General features: G+C 45.5%; 4 protein-coding genes across 7 annotated transcripts in view; 3 read left to right on the top strand and 1 right to left on the bottom strand.

The window, feature by feature from the left end:
• LOC105692107 (carbohydrate sulfotransferase 11-like) overlaps positions 1-19,650 on the bottom strand; it is a 33,856-nt gene extending 14,206 nt beyond the window's left edge. The window contains exons 1-7 of one of the 4 annotated variants that reach the window (XM_012411106.3): positions 19,514-19,650; positions 6,826-7,029; positions 6,610-6,758; positions 6,189-6,360; positions 5,955-6,114; positions 5,194-5,393; positions 4,784-5,094 (exon numbers count right to left, since the gene is read on the bottom strand). In XM_012411106.3, coding sequence (XP_012266529.2) covers positions 4,849-5,094; positions 5,194-5,393; positions 5,955-6,114; positions 6,189-6,360; positions 6,610-6,758; positions 6,826-7,011 — 1,113 coding nt within the window. In that variant the 5' untranslated portion in view covers positions 7,012-7,029; positions 19,514-19,650 and the 3' untranslated portion in view covers positions 4,784-4,848. Of the gene's footprint in view, positions 1-4,783; positions 5,095-5,193; positions 5,394-5,954; positions 6,115-6,188; positions 6,361-6,609; positions 6,759-6,825; positions 7,030-7,762; positions 8,109-19,513 lie in introns of those variants that run through there. The other 3 variants (XM_012411105.3, XR_007277095.1, XM_048650653.1) reach the window with 3 other exon arrangements.
• LOC105692106 lies at positions 144-23,845 on the top strand. Its single transcript, XM_048650617.1, has 19 exons — positions 144-1,059; positions 1,843-2,132; positions 2,215-2,502; positions 2,592-4,658; positions 10,460-10,624; positions 10,698-10,883; positions 11,634-11,810; positions 11,878-12,043; positions 12,529-12,643; positions 12,725-12,848; positions 15,155-15,420; positions 15,501-15,666; positions 15,724-15,923; positions 16,008-16,409; positions 21,211-21,320; positions 22,152-22,450; positions 22,536-23,051; positions 23,210-23,449; positions 23,513-23,845. The coding sequence occupies exons 2-19, from the start codon at positions 1,947-1,949 to the stop codon at positions 23,696-23,698; spliced, it is 5,859 nt and encodes a 1,952-aa protein (XP_048506574.1). The 5' UTR covers positions 144-1,059; positions 1,843-1,946; the 3' UTR covers positions 23,699-23,845.
• On the top strand, positions 13,105-15,148 carry LOC110117362. The gene is made up of 4 exons (XM_048650659.1): positions 13,105-13,933; positions 14,349-14,421; positions 14,567-14,686; positions 14,783-15,148. The coding sequence occupies exons 1-4, from the start codon at positions 13,880-13,882 to the stop codon at positions 15,031-15,033; spliced, it is 498 nt and encodes a 165-aa protein (XP_048506616.1). The 5' UTR covers positions 13,105-13,879; the 3' UTR covers positions 15,034-15,148.
• LOC125499995 (TOG array regulator of axonemal microtubules protein 2-like) lies at positions 23,734-25,841 on the top strand (the record flags this gene model as incomplete). Its single annotated transcript, XM_048650894.1, has 5 exons — positions 23,734-23,948; positions 24,010-24,205; positions 24,288-24,436; positions 24,542-24,700; positions 24,818-25,841. Coding segments are annotated over 5 exons (840 nt in total), but the record flags the coding sequence as incomplete, so codon positions are not given.
• Positions 25,842-26,064: the final 223 nt, after the last annotated feature.

The raw sequence follows: 26,064 nt of genomic DNA on the forward strand, positions 1-26,064 counted from the left end.
AAAATTAACGTACATATGAAGGATAAAAAGTAGGGATAAAGTAAGCTTGCAATTTAGGGAAATCAAAAGCTGAAAAAAATTCGAATACCCGATGGAATTAGACGAGCATATCGTCTCACAGTTTCAGGACCGCCGCGTCGCTCCGAGGGAATATAAGGGGTGTTTCGAGCCACTCTGAATAATAAACAAGCGCAACAATCAATCGCTGATAGCTCACGGTGATTGATGCCCCAACTTGGTTATTCAACGCGAATAGAAACATCGACTGAAATTAGAAACGTAACTCTCATTCGATCGTACTATTGTCCGCAATTTCCCAGCTATACTTTTTACACGCCGATCAGTCACCGTTAATAGGCGATCAGTCGTTTACCGGTCAGTTGTAATTCCGGTCAATTTTCTCACCGAGTTTCTTGACTCAGAATCGAAAATCGTCGCGCGATAAATAGAAGATACTTCGGAGCCGTTCAAAAATTTTTTAAAAATCCTCGAAACATTTCGGTGCGAAGTAACCGTACGAGGATACCCGATATCGACACGCGGCGAGAGCAGCGAGCCCTGATCTCCTTCGCATGCATTTATTCATTCCTTATCTTCACGGCGTATCGGGTGCGTTGCACGTGCACGAGACGTATGAAGGGAAACGGGGATTCCCCATGGCGAGACGCTGCACCGGTCGTACGTTTCTTTCACCGGCACCTGAATACGGGAACGCCAATAGTCCTGCGTGGTCACACCTCCCCTGTCCTGCAGCCTCTTCGCGGCTGCCGCCTCCCGGCGGGGTGAATCGGTCGATATTTTCACTATACCGTACGAAGAACTGGGTAGCAGCAACCACCTTGCTGGTTATAAGAGCGTCGAGCGGCAGTCACATGCCCGATACCGGTGGCTAGCGGTCGAACTCTGGATTCGCGTCGTCGGGCCTCGCCAACGATGTCGTGTGCTCGTATTTTCGGAAAATTGAACCGCGGAAATTCGGGGAATACCAGAGAAACTGCGACGCCGCCCTCCGTCTCGTGACTGGACCTCCGATAAACCCGCGTCTCAAAGTCTTTGGAGGTAATTTTTTTATCGGGCTCACCGCGCCAGGACGAGATCCTCGGGAACGTAATTTAATTGGGGCATGGTATCGTAATTATTCAGTCAGTTGGTCGAAAATAAGAACGCTACAATTTCTATTATGTTCACGATTCAGGCCTGGGTAATTTCGTACCAACTTCGAGCGCGAGGGTACGAAGAGTTCGTTGTAGGATATACAGGCGTTGTTAATTGGATGATTATACCGAGAACTTGATGAGCTACTTTGAACGCTCCGTTGGTCGTGTAATTATTCATCATCCAATCATTGAACACTTGGAATACGTTGAATGTAATTTTGGATTTTTCGACGTGACCTATATTCGAGAAAATAAGTCCACACCGCCGTAGAATCGAGTGGAATTCGGACGACGCCGTGTAAGGCAAGGCGATCGTCACCTGCTTTAGAATTTCACATACCATTATGCAGCCCCACATTCGTGTGTACTACTTCTACGGAGGGGTTGGGCCACCCGCTACCGCGACCCCAGATCTTTTGATAAATTTAACGTTTCCTTTGCAACATTATACACCAGGCCGTTGTAAACTTATCATTAGTTCGGGTCAAAGGACGAGGTATCCCCTGGCTTGGAAAATAATTCGATCACCTACTTTTTGACAAGTTTTTTTTTTTACCGTCCCAAAAAACACACGGCGCCGCTAAAAAGTCTCACCAATCGCAGGGGATCGGCAGTTAAATGATTTTTCGAATTTTCACATTGCCCCGGCAAGTATAGTTCTACAAATTGAAGGTCCTTTACGCAGATCCTTCGAAAAAACGACACCAATCGACACGAAACAATTTCCCAACGACCGCAACGATGACGACGAGATAGTCCGAGGTAACGGATCATGGAATCTGTAGGGTCATGCCTGCTCGCTTGGAAGTGGCACCGAAGATGACGGGGTCTACGAGTTCGAGGGCACCACAACCGCCCAAGGACGTTGCGCCTAAAACTGAACAGCATCATACGACACGGGGAAAAATGACACCGAGGCCGCAATCGGGGCAATCGGGACAGCCGATACAATTGACCCCGCTGTGGGAACACGTGGTGAGCGTAATTATCTTCGCGTATATAATTAGTAGCTCTCCTTTCCACGATTCGTCACACCGTCGTTTCATTATTCGCTTAGGTTCGGACTCGTCGGTTTCCGGTAACCGTAGACACGGAATCTACGTTCCGTGAAATTTCCGACCGACTGCGAGATCCCGAGTGGGAAGTCAGACAGCACGCACTCAGAGTACTCGTCGATGTTCTGCCCGTACTCGATCAAAACCTCGTCGACGAGTTGATGGTTCCGGTCGTCCCGGAACTGGTCACTAACCTGGGTCATCCGGCACCGGCTGTTAGAAAGGGCGCGCTGGATACCCTCAGAGTTTATCTTTGCTACAGTCAAGAGAAGAAAAACATGTTCCAAAAGGTACGCGGAGGCGCAGGTTTTCACCCGTTTCTCGATTCGTCCGTTGTAACGCTCACGGTGACTCTAAGGCTCGATTCATTTTTTTTCAGATACTGGACGAAGGCTTCACCCGACCGGACGTTCTCGACAACTTTCAGAGCAACGTCAGCATGGGGGTGATCCTAAGCGTTCCATCTCTGCTCTTTCCATCCGCCGGGAGTCCCAGGCCCCCGGAAGGTGCTCTGAAATTCGCTATAAATGCGTTGGCATCGCGTCTGGTCCAAGTTACTCATCAGGAGGCTGCGCTGAGATCTTTGGCAAGGATTCGCGAGATAATCGGTCCCAAAGAGTTCAATTCGTACATGGTGGATTACAACGCGAATGTGAAACGTGATTTCGATGTACTATGTGAAGTTTACCGCGTGAACGTCGACCAGGACGATCGGGTGGTATCGAATGTTGATTCGAAAGACGGGGAAATCGAAGGAATTGTGCCGTTGAACAAACGGTGGAACAGCGACAGCGAATCTTCCGACGATATAGACGACTGCGCGGACGACGACGATGATCGGGACGATATACTGGTGGGACCGATGCCACCGGGTCGCGTGGTGTTGGAAACCGAGATAAAATTCGACGAGGAAACGGCGATCACCATGACGATTTTGGAAGAGAAAGCGAAAAACCGCGACCTCGCTAATTCCGAAACCGACAGCGATTACGATGCTGAAGACGCTGGCATTATTCAAGTTATCGAAGACGCTCTGCCGGAGCGTAGGAAAACGCGTAGGAGGGTACGTTTCGGTGGAGAAATTGTGAAACTTCGAACGCCGGACAGCGACGAGGCGAGCGTTGGAAAAGTGGAAATACCAAGGACGAAGATACCGCTTCCATTATTCCCGGCTACGAAAATGCCGCTCGATCATCGCAGGTCCTTCTCGCAACCTACCAGTCCCACCCATTCGAAATACTCGAAAAAACGTTCGCTCTCCAGCAGTCCGAAGAGAGAAATTTACACGCACAATGCGTTGCTCAGTCCCAAAAAGGGAATTCTCACGAGATCCGGCAGTCCCGTATTCCTCATTCGTCCCGCAAAGCCGAAAAAAGAGAAACAGAAAAATCTGTCGAAGAAAATTTCCGAGACGCCCAACGGAGTGGCGAGAAATTCGACGCAATTGAAACAGATCACGGAAATCGCGCGAGCCGATGAAATATCGACGACCGAAAACCCTGGAAACAACCAGGGGGATGCTGAAGTCGCGAACGCGCGCGAAGAGCAAACGATTCCAACGGAGTTTGACAAGGAGACGATCAATTTGGCGAAGAGCGCCGCGGACGGCGATCATCGCACCGGCTTCACTGCGCCGCAGCAAATCGATCCTGATAACCAAGCGAAAGATCGAAGCCCAGCAAAAACACCAAGCCTGGCGAACACGCCGAAGGGATCACCGAAGCGCTCATCCCGACCGTCGAGCCGTGTGAATTTCGACGTGTTCCCGAAACAGGAGAGAAACTATATTCTCATGGAGTTGTCTAGTCCGGAAAGAAAGAAGCACGCCGATATGATAAACGCCGTGAATGACGCGCGCAATGATTTTTCACCATTCGGGGAGGCGGTGAACGATGTGCCGATCGGCGCGAATATTACGACCTCCAAATCGGAAGCGGCCTTACCCGATCAATCGCTCAACCGGATAATCGATGGTATTTCGAAGTCCGCGACCCAAACGCCGGGCAACCCACAAACGGCGATGACGCAACATTTTCCGACGACAATGAAAACGACTCGGCAAAATGCCAGCAATATCGTGCTCACCGATGCCCAGGAAAAGTTGACGAAAGACCGCGATTTTTCGTCGAATGTTTCGCACGTGAGAAATATTCAAAATTCGAAGGAATTCGTGGAGAATTTCAGAGGAAGCTACGCGGCGGGAATCGCCGAGCCTCGGAAAAAAGAGAGTGAAAATTTTAGTGCGCGCACCGATATCGGTGTTGAGAAAAATCGTAGCTTTCGCGAATTGACAACTGAGAGGCAAACTGCGTCGTCGAACGGACTGGAAACGGAAAGCGAAAGTTTGACCGGCAGCAGCAGCGAAGGTGAAGGACACTCGCAGGAACCCAGCTGGGAAGAACTTGGATTAGTTAATCAAGAAACTTTGAACGACCTTCACAATAAGGTAAGCGAACAAATCGGTAAAAAAAGATTCTTACCCCGGTTGATTTGGAAAATTGAGGATTGAAAAATCTATTCGAGGTGATCCAAATATACTCGTTTCAATGGTGGGCCGAAAACCGAAGATTTGAGAACTGAAGTTTTTTTTTTAACAATTTACATGTTTTATTTCGCAATTTGTGAATAAAAGACGGTCAGGATCCATCGGACGTTGTATATTCATAATAATTGACCGGCCAGACGGGCGAATAGTCGAACATTTGGAAGTCTAGCTTGAATTTGTCGTAAAGCCTCGCTACCATGCCGGGACTTAGTTGACTGAAGTAAACCTTTGCAGCGTTAGATTTATCGCTATTTCTGTGTCTCCATCTGGGACTTATTTTGTTCTCCAATCCCAATTCGTATATCGCGAATATCTGGTCCCTCCACAAAGTTTCGACCTGTGGAACCGAATAGAAACGTCACGTCACAAGATAGATTCTGTCTGATTCCTTTCCTATCAATCTCCTGAGAGAGAAGAAAAAAACGAAAAAAATAACCTTGGCAATCAAATCAAATTTGACGATACAAGGTGCGCAGAAAAGGTAATAAGGCATCCAGTGGTCGTCTCCGTAGCTCGCTAAATCCGTGTCGATCAAATATTGGACGAATTCTCTCCACGTGGGCTCGATTCCAGCGGGAGGAGGAACGCCCTTTTTTCTAATCACTTGATCGGGTCTCGGGGGCGAAACTTTCTCATCTGAAATTTGCAAGACGTTAGCTGAGGTTCGAAGGATTCGAAAAAATTCCACCTCGTCCGGCGTACCGACTTACTCGAATCCGTAGAATTATTTTCTCGATCGAACCAAAAGCAACATCCCCAACGTCTCACGTTGCACGCAAGTTGGCGTGCATAATATGCACTTAGAATTATTTTTCAGTGAAACGTTAACGCGAAGAATGCTATCGGCTCCGTAGCTCACAAACATCGATATTAGCACAACGGCTATTGTTGCAAGTGATTGGCGTATGAAATAAGGGGACTGAAGGTCGAACGGTCACCCTTTCTTTACCATTTGGTATAAGTTGTCAGTGTGATGTAAGTATAGGGTGTGTAACGCGTCATCGATAGCGTGTTTCGTCCAACAATAAGTAGACGGAACGGTTGACGGCTAATCATGTGTACCGATATACGCTGAACGGCCGCCATCTTTGCCAGAAGGTTTTCTCGCCGATTATACGTACCATAAATGGGGGGCAAAAACATAAACACCGAACATCGATGGGGGCAGAAGAAACGAATCGATTCCCATCGTCTTACCTCGATACTTTCTCACAATTTTCGATCCATATTTTTCGTAGAAATGAAGAGTTCCGTGTTTTCGGCCAGCCACAGAATTTTCCAATTTATCGCGGTACGCACTGAGAAGTCGTTCGAAGGGGTGACGAACCACCAATAGATTTGCGCTTTTTTTCATCGCCTGTAAAGCAGTTGAAACGTCTTTCTCGTCAGTGGAAAAAAAAACGATCCGAAGACATATTCTCAATTACAAACCTCGTCTGCTTCCGGAAATTCCATTGCCGGTAGAACCTTTCTAGCAATCGTTGAAATCTGTTGGCGTCCATCGTCGAGTTCGTTTTCCGAGATTCCATTAAGTAGGCATAAATTATAAAGCCACGTTGTACTTCCAGCTTTGTATATCGGACAATAGGAGATATTGTGCGCCCTGCGGGAATGGTTTGTTACATAATACAGCGAGATCGTCGTAGATTTAGACCAATGGAAAATCGATTGCGAGCTAGAGATTCAATTTTTTTCTCATCTGACGATAAGATCTCGGCAAATGCATCGGCGGATGAAAATCAATCAAATCGCGTGTCATTCATACCGATTGCTATTTACATTATCATACGTCCATTCATGCATCGCAGTACATGAACCCGTATTTTTCTTTATATCAATAATTTTTACTAACTCGTCGATGTAAAGTACGGTGTACTGCGGCGCCGGCGGATGTTTCCACAGAGGTTCGATTTCCGGTTGGCCGTAAGAACCCAGATAATTATCTTTGCAAGTATCCTCGACCAATCGAACGCGTCGTCTATTTTCCGCCGATGCTTCTCTCTGAAATCAAAATTCCATCCCACTTATTCGTTTCCCCTACCGCGAACGCCGGAACGATTCGATTTACCAAAAGTGATCTAAGCTCGTGGCTGTCCGTGGGAATCGTTCGGCTCTCCTCTTCAACAATCGCTAATCCGATCGTGACGAGAATAATAATTATCGATCCGGAAACTACGAATCTCTCGATCGCGCCCTTAAATTTAAATTTCGCGCGTCTGTAACGGCTCAGTATCCTGCCGGTAAACCGAGACATCGTTCCTCGAGTCGACAACTGAAATATGAAAAAAAATGCTCTCATGTTATCGTCGAATTGTGCAGCATGAAAAATCTCAGACAGAATTGGATAGGACGCAATCCATACGGGCGTTAAGTTATTCTATATTTTGGGTCCATTATTCGCACGCCAGGTCTCAATTCGGGCTAATTTGAAAGTCCGTATGCAGGTCGGTGACCTGGGAATATTTAACGTACCGCCATTGTCCGGAGGGCTTCGGAAATCCAATTTTCTTAGATTTGTATACCGGGTTTGTTCGGTTGTCATTTTTTCACCGCGACGCGACGCGACGCCCGCTATTATTGGTATAATAAATTTAATGAAATTCCTTGGAAATAAACGTTTCCGCGTGACGTCAGGTTTTCTTTCTTTCTCACCGCGATTACCTGAAACGACGCCGCGTGACCTCATCGGTACGTCGGTCTAATGAAATACAGAGAAAAATCGATTTTCAAAGTAAAAACATTCGAGAGTATATTGTAATACGTATAACCGTTGCGCAGGATAAATTGATACAGGGTCCTGACGCACGCAACGAACCGTACACATACCACGGTGTACAAAACAAAAAGCTCAAACACTTTTTCAACCATACTAGGGATATTATTAAAATTGCATAAGAGAACTTTAGTATACATTATATGTACACTCGATTCGCGCACCTGGCACGAATTATGGATACATCGGGTAGTTGAAAATCTTCAATTTCTACAGGTGTACACAGACTCACCTGAAAACATTCCATACACCTGCGCCGGTCAAGGAGAGACTACCAGACCGTACCGGAAACTTCAAGGCGCTCGAATTCCATCGAACAAATGTATACCTCGCATTGAAACTAATTGTAAACTAATTCCTGGAATAAAACTGCTCAACGAATCGGTGAAAATTTGCCGGAATTGATTCACAAATTCACCGTACAGCTGTACAGTGAAAATCAATGACGAGCGCGGTTATATAGTTCAACGAGCGCGATTGAAAATATGAATCACCTTTCATATACGCATACATAAATAGCGAGGCGATGTTGTTGATGTCACGAGTGAACACCGACTGCCATCGCTAATGGATCCTGTAACGTGGGCCGCAGTGGGAGAAAACCGCTCACCTTGAGAAGACAGGTTAACGAACCTCCTCCTGCATACAAACCCAACTACTGGATGCTCCCTGAAATATTTACCGTTTCCGCACCTCTATCGACCGCGATCGTGCGACTCGTCGGCGAGCCACGCGTATTCTCGGACCTGCGAAATTTTCACCCCGTTTATGACTCTGATTTCTACCGGGATAAACCAAATACATCACGGACATGTAGGGTGGATACGTGGCCCGAACGGCTTAGCGCAAATGATAGAGTATCGGTCGTTTAATCAAGGGGTAGTTTACGCTCGGCGGCAAGTGAGCGAACAAGTAGTAATTTCCTTTATAGTCGGACACCGAGCGCGGCCAAAGCACTGCGAATTACAAGCAGTGCGTACAACGTTGTTCATCTTATTATCGGTTTACTTGAGCCCACTTGACGGCGGGGGTATCGCAAAATGGAAACCATTCAACGTACACTACGCGTTATCATGGTCAGAGAAAAAAAAATCTCTCCGATTCATTCGATTACGAGGTGGGTATGTACTTTACAAAAGCAACGCAATCTCCGCGATTGGGGCACGTGTACACGGTCAAAGTGTGTCATTCGATATTTGACACAACAAAGGATAAGCCCCGGCGGAATCGCACGTGCTGGAAAACAGCGTGAAAATCTTTCGTTATCGTCGGGCACATCGACCACTTTCAGTAGGTCAGTGCGCGGAACACGCGGACGTAAGAATAGAAACAAACTAGTTCGAAGGAAGTGCGAGCCGATAATCACCCTTTCGAAGAAAAATTTCACGGCCCGTCGAATCGATACACAATTTCCATCCCCGTTTTCACGGTACCGCGACTTTTCGATAACCCCTATAGATGTTCGCCTGTTCGTTCCGAAGGCTTTTGTTAGCTATTTTTCGCCGATTTCGAGTATCGCGTAAAATAGACATAGCCGTTTCGCAGCGAAGCTTTCGAGTTTGGAGAAGTTTTCTCAAAGAACCGACGCGAGGTGGTATCGAACAAACTTTCCGTATCACCGTACACCGGAGTAAAATCGAGTAATTTTCTTCAACGCGATAAGCAACGGTACGGTGTACTTATACCTCTTGGGATTTATTTAAGTGTACGCGCGCAGCAACTCCCTTCGGACTTGCGAACCGCGTCGCAATAAGGGTGCATATTTTGCCACCGCATTTGCATCTACGTAGCAGAGTAAAGTGTGCCGCATCACGTGAGTCTAATGCATTATCACGTGGTTCTTGTGCCGGCAGGAAAAGACGATTGAATATTGAAACGGTATCCCTCGATCCTTATTTCAATCAAGCTTTCGTTTCCGCTCAATTATACTCGCCTATTGTGATTTCAATGAGGTGCCGCTGAAATTAAACTTACATCGCATCCGATTATACATATATGCGTGTACGATTCGCAGAATTGAAATTTCAAAGTCGGCATAAATTTTTTAAAATTCAAGGCCGCCCGACGCGAATTCATCCGCTGGTCAAATTCATTCATATCGAACAATGAGCCGAACGGAGAAAAGTTCAAACGCAAGTTAACAACTCTTGAGTCGAGAAGCTTCAATTATCGTGTCTATAGTGTATCCTGAGAATAAATCAGCGAACATGCGATATCCTCTGTAACATAGATTAACGGTCTTAACGGGACTATTATATATTTTATACATATTTTACGAGGCTCGCACATTGCACGCAACACGTGCTTAATTATTCCATTGCAACATTGCGGTATTGGTACAATACACACAAATCGTCGGAAAGGCTGAACACGCTGTACCGCAGGTATAAAACAAAGCAAAGAAAACTTAATTTCATAATTATTAAAACTATTCGCCGACTGTATCGCTGCCGCCGTACTGCGGTTTTTAAAAAAACTTTACTCGGTCGATAATTGTAACAAAGCACATCAAGAGAATAACGTGAAAATGATAAGTTCGCCGGCTAATGGCTGCAATTGAAGTTGAGAACTTTCAGATTTAATAATGTTTTAATTCTCCCTATAATACGGACTCCGCAATCAACGGCTCGCAGGTGCTACTGTATGTACGTATCGAGTTGAAAATTAAACCCGGTACCTGGGACAGGAGCATAAATACATAAATCATTCGTACAAAAGCTTCGGTGAACAAAAGAAAACGGCCAATGTGCGACCGTTCGCTTTTCATAAATCAGCGTGCAAAGAATACAAACTTATACAGCTACGTACGTTGTCATGCAAATGTTGGATTCGTTATTCATTCCCCGTCACATCGCACCTCGTCCTTCGCCGACACACTTATCGATGTTAATTATAATGAGAACAAAAAAAAAATATTTTTACCCCGCAGGATGACTGGCGCGCCAGAGTACGGGGTCTCGAACGTCTCGCCTCCGCCCTAAAAACCTCTTCAGCTTTGGCGGCCATCGAGCCCAGATTAGGTTCACTTCTTCAATCTGTTTTGGGCGGTGAAAGGAGCTGCCGGATAGCAGCAGCCGGAATGGCCGTGGCAAGGGTGGGTATAGTTGCTATTCCAAAGAATGGGAGAATTCGTCAAATTAATTCGAACGACCGATCATTGAAAATAGGTGGTAATTTCCGGTGTCTCGGAGGACGCTCTGAGGAGAAGACTGCCTCAGTTGGCCTGGGGGTTGACTCGACAAGGTGGTCCGCACGCGGCACAACTCGCTAGAATCGCGATGCTTCGTCTGAGGCCCGCTCTTCTATTGGACCAGCTTCTCCAACCGCACTGTCTCGGGGCCAGGAACGGAAAGGTAACCCGACGTACCGGGCGGGAGGCGAAAATTTTCCGTCGTCGCTCGTCGACTCGTCGAGCCGAGTGCTCGTGAAAAAATTTCCGTACATGATTAGGGAAACACCATGAGCGGGGTGCACGTGCATCGGCCCAGTTTCTCGCCACTTTGTTTCAGTCGACGTCGTAAATTTTCTGCCGCAAATTAGAGGTTGCGATTTACGAGAGCAAACGATACAGAGAAAACTCGTCATTTTTCAATAACCGCAGCTACTAGAGGCAGCTCGATTGCGGAGTAAATTTTTACACAGAACAAACACGAAGCGGGACTATACTTATATACAAACCCTACCGCATCTTTATTCGAGTGCCTATACAGCCGCGTGTACTTGATTGATGAAGTGCCCGATTTTGTTGACCCTACGGGTCGTGAGTTAATATCGCGGGGGATATAATACACCGACCTAGGAAATTCGAAGTAACTAAAGTAGCACAGTTCGCCAGATATACGTGCGATACGTCAAGTTTTCTAATCTTGGCAGTTGCCCTCCTCTGTATTATATATACACGAGAACAATCATATGTACGCATGATCGCGTGATCGCGATCGCCACGGCCCAATAGGCTCAACCTATGACCCGATATAAGCGTTGTGAGACCTCATTAGTTTCTAGGCCTGAAGAAACCAGTATTTCGAATCTTGTACCCGCGTCGTCTGAGTACTTCGAAAACCGATGAAAGAAATTTTTGATGAAACTCCGATTATTTTCAGACCAGGGAGAACGCCTTGCAGCTCCTCATCTTCTCGTTGGTGACCTTCCCTAGCACGGAATTCAAGGTTCACACCGTCGCCCGTAGGGTTGCCGAAACGGTCGGCGATCGCCGTAAAAGGGTTAGACAAGCTGCCCTCGACACGCTCGCTGTATTGGGTCAAATTTACGAAACGGAGGTAGGAGGTATTTTTGATAAAAACCTGACGATTACATGTTGAAGATATATTGTTTGCTAATTTTCAGGAGGTTTTGGAAGCCGGAGAGAGAGCCGCGAGCGGTAGGCACGACTGCGATTCGATGAAAGCAGCGATCAGGTCACGTCTGGCTAGAAAATCCTTGCCACTCGTCTCCGCCGACGGTCTCGTGGTCTATGGATTGCAGATTTCACCCAACGTTCGAATCGCAACGGGTTGGAAATTTTACTTTTCTAATTATCCTGATAGATCCGAATGACACGTCGAGGTTCGATTCTCCGGAGAACGTGATCGTTGAGCTTTTTTTTAGCTCGAAATACTGCAAGCCGCTGAAAACGATCGAGTGCAAAAATTTCCGAACGGAGGCACTAGCATTCTCGATTCGCAAAACCGATATTTTCCAAGATAACTTACACCGGCGAATACATTTTTCTCCTTGACGTGTAATTTCCAAATTCGTCGGTCGAGATTATTTCGCGCACACGCTAAAGGCGAGCGAAATTTTGCAAAGGTTGAAATTGTAGGATCGTTTCGATAACAATGGCCAAATCTCTGACGTCACGCGCAACCTTGCAGGTGTCAAACCTAAACGACTTGACGAAAAAGAAAAACAAAAAAAAAAACAGCGAAACGTCAGATCAAAAAATTACGAATAAATCTAAAATCTGAAATAAAATATCTGGAATTGAAAATCTCGCAGGGGCTGACGTCGATTGGATCGTTGCCGGAAGTGGGTCGCTGTCGCCAGGTTCCGGACGAAGCAGGGGTCAACTGATCGGAATGACGGCCAGATTGGACAGCGCGAGTATTTTCAGGTGCGGGATTATCGTCGACTGGATTCAACTTGATATACGCAACGAATCATGTTCAGCAATTTCATGAATCTTACGTTTCAGGTCCGAGTCAGCTAGAATCAACAGCCCTTGGGCAGAGCGACAGGAAGTTATTGCCGTGCAAGGAGTCGGCGTTGGTCCGAGGGAACAAGCTTTCGCTTGGCAAGTTCTTCCCGTTCAGAATCAAGTAAGAAACGCGTTCGTCGATTCAATTATCCTTTAGTGAAAAAGACTACGGTATGCGGGTACTCGTGCTGCTATTGCGTCTGTCCGGTGACGAAGGCTTCCCTATTACATGTGTACTCGCATTTAGATATACATCATGAGCTTAATAAAACAAAGTTGAATAATTTTAATTAACCATATGGTCGCATGATTATATCACTGCGTGACATTTTTTTTTTTTCTTGTTTTCTTTTTTTGTCAAAAGTTCAAAAGTTCGAATGCTGCTAACAGCGGAGTAAATTTATCCTTGTTTAATTTAAAGTCGGTCACGAGACATGCGCACCCTGGATAGTAAATTCTTTCAACTCTTTCCACCCCGCAACGACTCATAGTTTGCATTTCACCACTTCGGTACGCATTTCAATTTGATGCGCTTCATACACATAAGAATATTGAGAAAAAAACATACATAAATTAAAAATCGTAGCGAATCCGATTAAGCTCTTCTCATCGATCATCGAACGATCGCAAACGCATTCGCTCGTCGATTGGGATGACTGCAAATCGAAGGGATACAGTTTTTTAATAATAATAATAATAATAAGCGCGTTTTATGCATTTCGAATTCAGAAGCGATATCGATCGAAGCGTTTTAATAAGGGGTTGTTTCTCGACGGTGTCGATAAGCAGCAACCTTGAGACTGTTTTTTGCGTGTCGCTAGTTCAAATCGGCGACGCCGAGCGCCGGTACCCTTAGCAACGTCCGACCCACGTCATCGTCTTGAGACTTCAACGCCAGTGCGACGAAATCACCCGGAACGAATGAAAAAAAAATTAATCACAATAAGAATGTACGTCGACGACGTCCTAACGGTACGGCGAACGCGAACGTCGCCTGGTCACCTCCCCGCGATCATGTACGTCCGAATAATTCATCCCGATAAATTTAAATCGCGTCGCTCGAGTTTGATCAGAATTTGAAAATCTCGGGATAGCCCGTCCCTCCTACCGATAAAATACATCGACCACTGATAATTGGTAACGCCCGCAAACATGCTGTTGTGTCGTCTGATCGGCAACAAGCCATTCCTCTATACTTTACTGCAGGTGAGTGATTCGACTAATTGATCAACTATAATATGAGCAACTTCGTTGATTCGCTGCACCACGATCGATCGATCGGACCACGTGTCCTTTGAAACGCGGCGTTACGCGGGTTAATTAATTCCGATATCGATTCGCCCGTTGATGGAAAATCGGTATCGCCGTCCGCCATTGGTCGAGGCACTTGTTTCCGCAATTGTCAATCGCCGAGGATTCAGGGTTAAAATCTTTTTACTAAAATTGACCATATTTTTTACTATGATTTTCAACGGAATGCATGGAAATTTTTTTCTCAAAATTCGATCAACATGTCCCGATTAAACATCTCATATTTTTTTAAAGTGAAAAAGGTTACGAGGACTGATTACGTCAGACGATAAACACACGTGATTCAGAAACATTGTGGTTAATGTTACAGGATGACCAACGCCCCACGGAAGGGGTGGCATGGGCTTCTGAGGGTCGAAATGTCAGTACTGAATTTTCAAACGGTATTTATCATTGTGGATGATTTATGAATACAATTTTTGTCTCGAACGATACATAGGACATAATTGACGTGACGCGGAATTAGATTTCGCAATTTTGAAACGCAAAGAAAAAAAAAAAAAAAAATTCTTTATTCTTTGCATTCAGCGAACGCAGCACGTCCCTTTTACCTTCGACTACAAGAACCACTTAGTATCACGAGAACGCCGGACAAGCAAACGTTGCTTCTGACCAGAAACGATCTGGTGGGAGGTAAAGATTTTATCGGTAACATAATTGGGACTATTTTTTATCAGCAACTACCCTGCGTTGACGAAACGAGAAAAACAGACGTCATTCCCAACCGCTTGAATTTCCCCTCAGGTAATAATTCGGAGGATAGGTTCGTCAGACTGGAAGATAAACTGAAAAAATACTATACTTCCTCGAGCAGCTCTCACGACTTCGTGAAAAGAGACACGCGTAGTAACGGCGAGGTCAGGAGCGACCAATCGAATTATCCGCGAATCGCTCATGAATACCTACGAAAGCAATTCTACGAATTGTGCAGGGAAAAGGTACGCCAACTACAGTCGAGATTATTTCAATATTTTCTTTCACTCTTAACACGCTAGACACGCTCTGTGCCGTTAGTTTCTACTTTCCCGTACCGGCATACCGTGAGTCGTTTTCGAAAGGTCTCAAACAACGCGGGCCCCGATTTCCCCCCCTAACTATTGAGACGTAAAATTTCAGGGTCGCATGAGGAGCAACCCTCCTCCCCAAGAAGGTCCCGGTAACAGAGCCGAGTCCCGAATCCCGATTCTGAACACAAGAGAGCGAGGATCGCCTATGAAGGAGTCGTCGAACGATAAGCTGATGCGTCGGGGCGCCGGGGTCGGCGAAGCACCCATCGCTGGAATGACGTTGAACGAAATATCGCGACGGGTAACGCCGGGTTCTTCGATCGCCGCGGATCCCGGGGGATTCTACAGACTTGACTCCCGCGACGACAACGTCGGGTAAGGATATCGGACGTCGAAAATAGTTTTCGATAATGTTGGGAGTTGAATTTAAAGAAACGGTTTGTTTTTTGCATAAGATATGCCTCGATGTACCAACGCCGGAGACGACTCGTCGGAAGCAACGCGTTTCAAATGACACCGGACGTTCAGAATCAATTCCCTTCACCCGGACAGCGATACGGGAACAATCAGCAAGGGAGGAAGTTGCCAGAGCACATGGACGGGGAGACCAGAACTTCTAGGGTATGAGTGTCGAGTCTACCGATCGTCCAATCATTTCTGATTCTCCTATTCTTACAGGGGCGAAACGAACCAATGAGGGATTCAGCGCTGCCCGAAATGTCAGCCGTTAATTACCAAACAGCTAATTCGGAAAATCGAGGCATGTCCCACAGTTCGGAGAGGAGAAAACGATCGCAATCGCGATCGCGGGAGCGACGGTGCGAGGTCGAAACCAGAACGGCTCCTTGCACACCGAAAACGTCGACCACTCGAGACACGTGAGCGTTATCTTTTCAGCGTTAATATCGAGGAAAACGCCACGGACGATTAACGACACCTTCGATTTTCATTTTCACCTGCAGTTACGGCACCATGTATCAACGACGACGTCGTCTCATAGAAGGGAACGCATTTTTGGCCCTAGAAACAGGTCCGAGTGGGACGAATTATTACCAACAGACGCGTCGCTACTCTCGTCATCCCTCGGATAAGAGCGACCCTCCGAATCCCGTGGATAGACCGAGTAGAGGTAGCGATGCGCGACGATCGTACAACGAACATGTCAGGGAATCGGTGCTAAAACTTCCGGAGAGGGGCCAAGGTATGACGGAAATACCGACGGTCAATCTGAACGAGATGAAAATCAACCGTGGAGGGTCGTCACGGGGTTCGGACGAGAGACAACAACAGCGCAGGCCGAAATCGCGCAACGAAGAAAACGGACCCGGGGATAACGCGGACGCAAAAATTGGCTCCGTGTTTACGTGAGTAACGATCAGCCCCCGTTTTTATTTTATTTTTTCTTTTCTTTCTCGCAATTTCGAGAAACTTGTCGTTGCCGGATCATCCGGCGTTCGGTTGGCGAGCTGCGCCTGAAAATCACCTGTCGCGAGACACGGGCAACTTTTTATGACGAATCCCGGATAGTCGATGGTTACCAAGGTATCTACTCGCCCTTGTTTTCGGGGATACGAACGAACCCCATGGCGAATTCCTGCATTTCTGTACACGGAACCGCGAGACCCGGTTGCGGGATCGTTGCGGTGTCTGTACGCGGAGTCGGTCGTGCGTTTTCATTGAACCATCGCTGGGCGTTCAACAGTTACCTCTTTCCACGCGACGTCGCGATCCCCGCTTGATGTGTTCTACGTGCACACGCGACCATTGATTTTCCCGGATACCTATGTATAGCGGCGTATCGCGAGTCGCGTGGAAGGTTCGTGTAAAGTCAAGTTTTGCGATAAGACGTTCGGGGCCCGACGCGCCGCTCCGTTTTTATTTTACGTCGAACGCGTACGTGTACCGTATAAGTTCACCCGTACCGGGGGTGGGCCAATCTCAGTCGCGGAAGAAGCGTCTACGCAGCCGTTTCCGCGATCAGATGATCGGAAGCACACCTTGGAAGTCGGTGGAACCCGATCGTGAAAATAATTGGTACTCCGTTAAATCGCTGCAGAAATGGCCGCACTGCTCATGCTTGGGGTACGTTATGCACGTGCACAGAGTATCAACCGCATCTTATCGGTTAATTATTCAAATCACTGCTTCTGAGTAGAGAACAACGTCATTCCCATGATCGCATGATTCGTTACGGAAAGTAACAGAACACGATGACGCTTGAATGAGTCACGAGATCGAAATTCGTTTGAATAATCCAGTTTTGTCTTCGTGAAAATATCCGGAGTTCGTTTTTCTCTCGATTCGCGCTGAATTCGATGGAGAGGCATCGTTGAGCCCTTTCGATTCTCATCCTCGTCAGGGGCGAATTTGAAACTTGACCCCGTCTACGCACCGCAACGCACTCGACCGTTGAATATTATTATTAGACTCACAAGCCGCGTACCGGGGGGTTGTCGCGTGTTCGACGGTGATTCGGCTTGGTCAGATACACCGAAACAAAGTGATACAAAAAGCACAAAAAAACGCGATCGACTATCAAGATCACCCCAAAAATGGGTCAGAATTAGGTCGACTGACCTTCGGTAGGAGAAGCCAGCAGCGTCTACATCGTTTGCATCGAATTTTTTCGAGTCCACTGATGATCGGTACCGGTCACAAACCGATTCACCTTTTTTGGTTGACAGTTGACAATCAGAACTCTATACACCGTGCCAGTGATAAAGCACTTAGTAACTCGTTCGGACTAACGGTATATTCCTTATCGATGATGGAACAAGAAAATAATATACGGGTACGCGCGAAGATGGTTTTCGAAATCCGTTGCCAAGCGAAAAAATTCTATCACCCTTTTTTTCGATCGACGGGGCTACATGTCGCGTTAAGTGAACACGAAGATACGCACCTTTTGCAGGTTTTCGGCAGATCTGTAGAGCAGATTAAGTTTGCCGATTCCATGTCACGGAGTCGTTTATAATTGTGTTCGAGATACGCGCGTGTTACGTGTTACAGACAAATTTCGATGAGCTAAACACTTGCTTTCGTGGTCCGATTCGCAACGTGTTTATACAACAGTGCGATTCCGAGGCGATAATTGAACGCAGATAAGGTTTTTCAAATTCCGTAGTTCGTATGCAAACCTACGATATATTCACGGGCGTGTGTGAAACGCAGAACTGAGTGAGTGACGTGGACATTTCTTCGCGCTGTTCAAACGAATTGAAATCATCGTGGGTCCGAAAAAAATCGATTCCAGGTTTACGACCGTGTGTTGACAGAAGAAAAGCTCCACATTTGACATTTACATCACATGCATTATATTTTCGCGATCGATTCCACGTACGGCTTGTACTACGTACCCTGTTATATGATAATAAGATCTTATATTATGTATTCCAATGTACGTACATACATAGTTCTCGAAACAGACGCATTCTTTGACTGTCCTTTCGGAATAGTCGAAACTCCTTTGGACTTTGTTTATTAGAAAAAAAAAAAAAAAATCAGATAAGACTGGACAAAACCAAGGGGGTGTTCGAATAAAATATATCGGTGCATGAACTTTGCATCGCATGACTCATTCGTACGCCTCACAATTATGCATGCTAATTTATGTGCTAGAAAAGGTTGGATAGAACCGCCATTCGTTGAATATGTTTGAACGTACGCAATAATCCGCTATGGGAGAACATTTCTCCTTCGAATCATATCGGGCGACTGTGTGTAATGCGGTATAAACGCAAGTCTCGGATATTTTTAGCGTCTCGTCGCGTAAAGATGGGGAAGTGAGATTCGTGCGTCAAACTTTCAGACCGCCAAAGTATTCCGTGAAGAACAACCAACCTTCCTCAGAATTCGACGAAAGTCGCGATAGCGGTTCGCCGCGTCTTACGATTCGCACGCCTCTCGCACCCCTCGCTTTAACCCTTAGTGACGTCAGACCGGCGTAGAACCGAGGTGGGGGTCAACGCGGTCACTAGCCACCGCTGTTGTGTGCGCGTGTATCGGATGCCCATTACGTGTAAAATACAGTCCGTACACAGAGCGGCTGTACTTTCGTATGCACGTATCGCGGGGTTCAGGTGGGACTATAGAACGATGGGGCCGCGAGGAAGCGGCGGTCAGCGTCGCGACGCCCGGCCATGCGGGTGGCAGTTGCGTTTGCGATAGCGTCACGTGTCGGACGTATGTATAGACCCAGTGCTGCGCATATCGAGCTCGATAAAAACCCATGGTGATATCAATTTGACCGTGGTACGGAGCCCTCGAGCTATTGAGACTCCAGTATGTTACCTAGTCGCGACATACGAGCCATGGATTGTATTCCAGGGGACGTACGAATAACTCCACGGATTCATCGACGCGATTTTAGAATCAACTGATGAACATTTTTCTACATCGATGTAATTGCGAGACCTCGACGTTCTCACGCCACGTGGTAGCGTCGATTTTTTATTAAAATACAATTTACCTGACTTCGTGCACCGCGGTATTGCCACGAAATCTCTGCCGATGATGTTATTCCTGGTCCGGCCGATCGAACACTGAACGTTACTACTTGTGGCGTCAGGACGCCGGACGCAAGAGGAATTATCGGTCAGACGAACACTGGTGCCTATGTATGGTGTTGCCATTACTTTATTGTGAGATACGTCCGTCCACTACGCACTGACATCTACTGACTTAATGTTACAAGTGCGATTTTCCCTCGTCTAATTGTAAGTGAAGTAAAGAAGATTTTTCGCCGATAATGAACGACGATCAATGGCGAAGCGCGCGAATGAATTGTGCGTCGAAAAGACGAATGATTACCGTTAAACGAACTGCAACAAGAATCACGTGTATTTAACGATCATGCGGCGAATAATTGATACCGGCCTGGTATCAGCAATTATATGTATATCACATGTGATACAAGCCGAGCTAACGACTAGCAATGTAACGGGCGAATAAATAGGAACTTTTTATCACTTGAAAGAATATGATGAATCTGCCGATGAAAACTTTGCTTTGAGTTGAATTCTGAATAGTTCTTGAAAATTTCGTGCATCCAAGTGTGTTTGGATGAAAATCCGATTTGATATTGTCAACAACTCGAAACATGATATTCAAGTTTTGCGTGTGGCCCTCGGAGGTGAAAGAGAGCAAAGATGAGGACCAAAAAGTTCTCTCGGGAGATTGTAGAAAAAGTGAACGTCCGATGACGGAGAAAAGTTTGGCTGGGAGCGCAATGTTTTGTTGCCCTTGCGTCTTTAGGTCGAGGAAAACTGTGGATGTTGAACACCAAAAAACTCCCGTCATCGCTCTCGCCTTAAACCAAACTTCGGAGACGTCGAATGCTCCTGCACAGTGAGAATGATATTTAAAAATAATTTTTTGTCTTTTGTTTAGCGGTGGGAAATGATCTGGTTTGATCTTCACTTTTGTCGATGATATTACACACAATCGATCCGACGTTCGTTGTGGTAAAAATATTTCAGGAAATCTCATTTCATCGTTCTAGAAAATCCGATTCAACGACAGATTTGAATCGTTTCATGGAAGCAGCTGGCACCAATGACTATTCATCTATTCTACATTACGTGGGGGGTTCATTCGTTTGCAGTTGAAACGATGTTAATATTACAAGGGCTTTTGTGACCTGAATGAAGCCAGTCGCAATAATTTATTCTAGTTTTGACAAAAAAAATGTATAAGAGCTACCGTAACGCGTGTCACGAAAAACATGAATGCTTTTATATAATTAATGATGAGCACAGCTTTCGTTATTCAAAGTTGTATAAAGTTGAATGGTGGAACATGATACGTTAGATTTTACATACGTTCACAACTGAGGCCGAAATTGCGACGAAACATTCACGTCGTGTTATTAACGTCACGATTGTTTCAAAATTTCCCTTTTACCGGTGCCGAACCGGTAAAAGTCGATCAATATTTTAGTGAACTTTATTTTCAACTAAAAACCAAAAGTAGGTCAGGGTGGCTTTGTGGCCGATCGAATCTTTACGACCGGACATAAAACATGTATTTGGTAACGCACCGGGCTAAAATTGAACGATAAAATTTCACTTCCTTAATTTTGTACACTCAACGACTTGGGAATATCCGATAATTCTTCGAGCTGTGTCGATATCCAATGAAATTGAACAACGACATTCGATTTTACAGAGATAAAACTGTCGTGGATGACGAGGACTATGACATCCGACGTCAGACTTCGTCGCGATCATCCGTCTACGAAATTCAGAGTACCAGTAGCAGAAATTCTCAATATCAAGGTGCGTATCGACGGCAAAATTCAACTATGACTCTTCCAAGCAGCCTGCTCGTCGTGTAAGCAGCTACGAACTTCAATGAGAACTACCTAACGAGTGACTGAGATGTTGGAAAATATCTCACTTGAGCGTATTATACGAACTATGATTTTTCGAAAATATTGTCTTTCTTCGATTCAGGCTTTCTGAAGTTGATAGTTACTCTTAGATTCCTGATATTCATTCGCTAAAGAGCCTCGAAATTCGCCCGATAACATTCATGCGTGAGAAAGATGGTCGATAAAATTCGCGATGACTAAATATTACAGATATGTCAAATGTTCGTCGCAGCTTATTCAGCGTAAGTGTCTGTAATTTTGTCCGCGATTGCCAACTGGGAAACTAGAACATGAGGTTCTTAACCCCTTCCGGAATGGATGTATACAATACATGTATACACATTAGCTACCTACACCGCACGCCTAGGTACACCTACATAAAATGGTGGTAGCTTGCATCGAATCGATAAGGCAGCGGTCAAGTTACCGGATGACCGGAAATGCTTTCGCTTGGGCATGAATTTTCAATTCATAAAGTTCTATTAAAGTTTCATTAACAGAAAAAGATGTTTCAGCGAGTAACACGTTCGATATATCTATGGTGACATTCCAAGCTGATGCAATATGACCTATGCGAAAGAAAAATGAACTCACCCTCGACACGTCAAACTTGATCGATGATCGAGGGATGACACGCAATCGTTATATCAATAGCTCAATTAACCTACAGTACAGATCCTTCGCTCCCAGGGAATCTTTTTCTTTCAATCATTCACCCAAGATTATTTCACCGCAGATTCATCATTAACAGTTAAAAGAGCCACTCAGGACATCAATGAATTCGAAGACGACGCCGATCGTCCGGCGAGTGCTAATAGCTCGAATTCGAACATATCAGTGAACAAAAGCACTGAAACTAGAATTCACAAAGTGAATGGTAACCACCGAAACAGCGAAGATGAAATACGAAGCCGAAGCAATAGTCCAGGGAGTCGTAACAGCGGATCGTCAACCCCCCGTAGTCAAACGGCCGCGTTCGACGTCATGCCCTTTGAAACGGTACCGGAAAGGAGGAATTCCGTGAACTCTTACGTCGTAAGATTCCGAAGACAAATTTCCATAACTGTTCAGTCCCATTCGCCGATCAATCACGAGAACCTTTCGTTGTTCTGTTTCCCAGATATCTCTGAGCTCGAAAAGGTCGAACCTTCCCGACGAGTCGATCGCGGTTGAAATTGAGGACGAAAATTTCAGTACTTCGGACATCGAAGCGGACGAACAAACCGACGATCAATCGCTGCAAGACAAACTAAGCCATGATTACGAGAACCAAAATTTCGGCGACGACACCGACGACACGTTCGACAATAAACTTACGCGAATAAAAGGCTCCACTCGCATGCCATTCGGCAGCTCTACGGAAAGCGAGTTCTCTCAAATTACTCCGAGAGATTCATCGTTCCGGCCCAATAAGTCCTTCAATAGGGCAGGGGATTCACCCCGTTCCTCGCACTCCTTCCAGCAGCTCGCCGAAGAAGAATCTATAGCCTCCTCCAAGCAATCTTTGACATCCAAAGAGTCCAGAGAAACCGTCGTGTCGAATCACGGCGCAAACAAGATTCTCCCGAGCTACGAAATCGAGGAAGACGAAACGAAGCAGAACGTCGCTTATGGTTATTCGTCGCCTAAATCATCGGTGGGTGAATTCCAAATGTCCACATCACGATTCCAAGATAATTTGACACTGCGCAAGATCATGCGACTCCAGTTCGTTCTGGTATTGCGGATCTCGATGTCAAAAAAAAAATAAAAACAGGTTTCGCAATTTAATGATCATGCTTTATCGCCCGATAGGAGTCATTTGTCGAAGAAGCACGCGATTTACCCGACGAAGATGAAGAGGAACCTACACCGGATGACTCTGGATCCATGCCGTCTTTGGGGTCACGTAGTTTCCAAGAACTTGATCGACCAGAATTATACAGTACCAGTAATTCTGCTTCGATAGTCAGGTCTTCGCACAGTCATTCCAACGAACAGATAGAACTGGAAGACGGTGCATACGGAGAGGAGGCAGCCGATCATTCGAACGCGGTAGGCACTCGGGCTCCGGCACTTCCCCGAAATTATCGATGTGATTCGCAACGTAATTTTCAGACCCCCGACTCGAGGAATTCGAGAAACGGCTTGAGAACACCTGCGAAAGATGCTACGCCCACTCCGGAACCGAGCGAATTTTCAACACCCGGCAAATCCAGTCGAAACGAGCGACCGCAAAGTCAAATCGGTTCGGATCTTCCGAATGTTGCGGTCAGCAGGGTAAAGTTGAACGATATGCCGTGAAACAATGAAAAAGTATCAAAGAAAAGTATTAACAAATTTTTCATTATACTCCACAGGCTGACCAATCATTGACACCGGGATCAGCAGCTCATCCGGCTAAAACTCAGGCATCAAAAGTCCCGCGAATCAAACCAAAACCTCGAGTAAATCATACATCAAACTCTCACGCGACTCAAAATGTTACCAAGCAATCGGAGAAGCCAAAAGCCGTTGCCCAGCTCTGTTTTACTCAACTGGAAAGCAAAGATTGGTAAGGTCATTAAATCTGAAGGGGTAATTTCCAGAAATACGTAATTCTGTCTATCCACCAGGGAGGTGATAATCAAGGGATTGAAGTCTCTCTCCCAAATCGCACGACAAAATCCCGCGCAGCTAGAGTTATGTGGGCCAGGAACTCTAGGACGGGTTCTTGGACGACACGTACGAAATCTTCGTTCCCAAGTTTCTCGAGCGGCTTGTTTGGCTGCCGGTGATGTATTTCTGGCCCAGCCCAAAGGCATTGAGCAGGTGAAAACTTTTTCATGTAATCTCTGCGTTGATACGGTATGTTACTTTTTCGCCATTTTCATCGAAATTTCACTCGTTTCAGGAAATCGACGACATAGCGGGACCGTTACTCCATAGAACAGCTGACACAAACAAATTTCTTCGGGCAGACAGCAACGCCGCGTTAGACCATCTGATCGAGTCAATTTCGCCCCATAAAACGATAGGTGTAATCGTTAATCGCGGAGGAATGTAAGAAAAACAGGATATCATATTTGATTGTATTGTCGAGTCATAATACCCGAAAACTATGTACAAGGTGTATAAATTACCCTCAATTTTTTTACCTGTTCGAAGGCACCAGAATGCAATTGTTCGGGCAACAACGGGGAGGCTTTTGTCAAATATCGTAGACCGCATCGGAGTTGATCAAGCGATGAATTTACCTCGTGAAGCTCGTGACAAAATTTTAGTCACAGGTGCCAAGCTGTTAATAGACGGCAACTTGGACGCAAGGTGAGCTATTTTTAGTCGTGTATAGATTTCGATTTTATTCAACACCTCTTCAAGAATAACGACTGCCACAGGTGAGGCCATGAGTTATTTATGAATCTGCATTATGTTCACCCACAGAAATCACGCGAAGAAAATATTTCGAGGCCTTTCGCACTGCGAGGGATTCCACAAGGCATTGACGGACGCCGTACCGGAAACCACGCTCCGTCACATCGACAAAACGTTGAGGACTTTGTAATCATCAATTACATCCACGGCAACTCACATCCTAATGCGCCTATGAAATATTTACGGGGTTGCAATTTTCATTCTACTGATATTTGTAAAAAAAAAAAAAAACAAAAACAAAAAAAATTATCCAACTACGGTCGTGACTCACTAATCGGCACCGGCCTTGTACGGATATGTGGTCCTTCGAATTTTGTAATTTTTTCATTGTTCGCCGAGAGGTCAAGTACCGAAGAACCAGTAAATTAGGATTTTTTTCTTGCCTCGAAAACAACGCGCGGCAATTGGTAATCAACCGTTGAGGTTGAGAATTCTTTCCGTCCAAAAGGGTTTCAAGAATGCTCACATTCGTGGTGAATTTTTTCCAAGAGTTTATGATGTCCTGCTTCACCGACTCGATTTAAAGTGAGTTGCATGAAGCACGTTGCAATTCAACGAGATAAAAAAGTTCACTTATTGTGGCAATGATGCTATTCCAGGATGGAATAATATTCTGTTGCGACGCAAGTGATTTTATTTCATGTATTACTCTTATACGTACGTCCGATAATGAATCGTAGCAAGCCAATTGTATTTTTATCTATGTATTTGTTTATTTTCAGCATGAAAACGTTTTTACGCAATATACTTATACTCAAAATTGAAATGTCCGTCATACGTGATCATATGGAACGACGTATTTGTGAGACGTGTGAAAATTGTGATTGATTGGATGAATCTAGCGGAGAGAGGAAATTATTTTAACATACGAAACGTTATAGATTGTTTAATGATTTTATCAAACTTAACAGGCGGAGCCTTATGTTATTTATTATTAATTATATTTCGCATTTATTGTAATGCATAAATTTTATCGAGTATATTATATTAGAACCGTTCAATGAAGTGATGAAAATATAATGTGTAATTATTTTATTGGATAATTATTTCACCTAAATTCTCGTACCCATATAATCCGAGTCTTTGGGGGACCATTTCACAACGTTTGCCACCCGCAAATGAGGAAAATTTCACATTGGCCGTAAAAGTGACAAACGTTTGTGAAATGGTTGCCTACAAGTAGCGTGAAAGAAACCCCTACATCGGATTCCATCAGTATGGAAGATCTTCCAGTAAAGATTCAGAGAATAGATTGC

Source organism: Athalia rosae, chromosome 2 (assembly GCF_917208135.1).
Source record: "Athalia rosae chromosome 2, iyAthRosa1.1, whole genome shotgun sequence".
In the NCBI taxonomy this organism is placed as follows: domain Eukaryota; kingdom Metazoa; phylum Arthropoda; class Insecta; order Hymenoptera; family Athaliidae; genus Athalia; species Athalia rosae.

What these genes read in the sequence shown, in the direction of transcription:
- LOC105692106 (XM_048650617.1), top strand. Translation starts at nt 1,947, where the DNA reads ATGCCTGCTCGCTTGGAAGTGGCACCGAAGATGACGGGGTCTACGAGT. An exon ending in AGAAAAACATGTTCCAAAAG is followed by an intron (nt 2,503 to 2,591) that starts GTACGCGGAGGC and finishes ATTTTTTTTCAG; the next exon opens with ATACTGGACGAAGGCTTCAC. An exon ending in CAACGTTCGAATCGCAACGG is followed by an intron (nt 12,044 to 12,528) that starts GTTGGAAATTTT and finishes AAAATCTCGCAG; the next exon opens with GGGCTGACGTCGATTGGATC.
- LOC110117362 (XM_048650659.1), top strand. Translation starts at nt 13,880, where the DNA reads ATGCTGTTGTGTCGTCTGATCGGCAACAAGCCATTCCTCTATACTTTA. An exon ending in CAGTACTGAATTTTCAAACG is followed by an intron (nt 14,422 to 14,566) that starts GTATTTATCATT and finishes CTTTGCATTCAG; the next exon opens with CGAACGCAGCACGTCCCTTT. An exon ending in GGGAGGTAAAGATTTTATCG is followed by an intron (nt 14,687 to 14,782) that starts GTAACATAATTG and finishes ATTTCCCCTCAG; the next exon opens with GTAATAATTCGGAGGATAGG.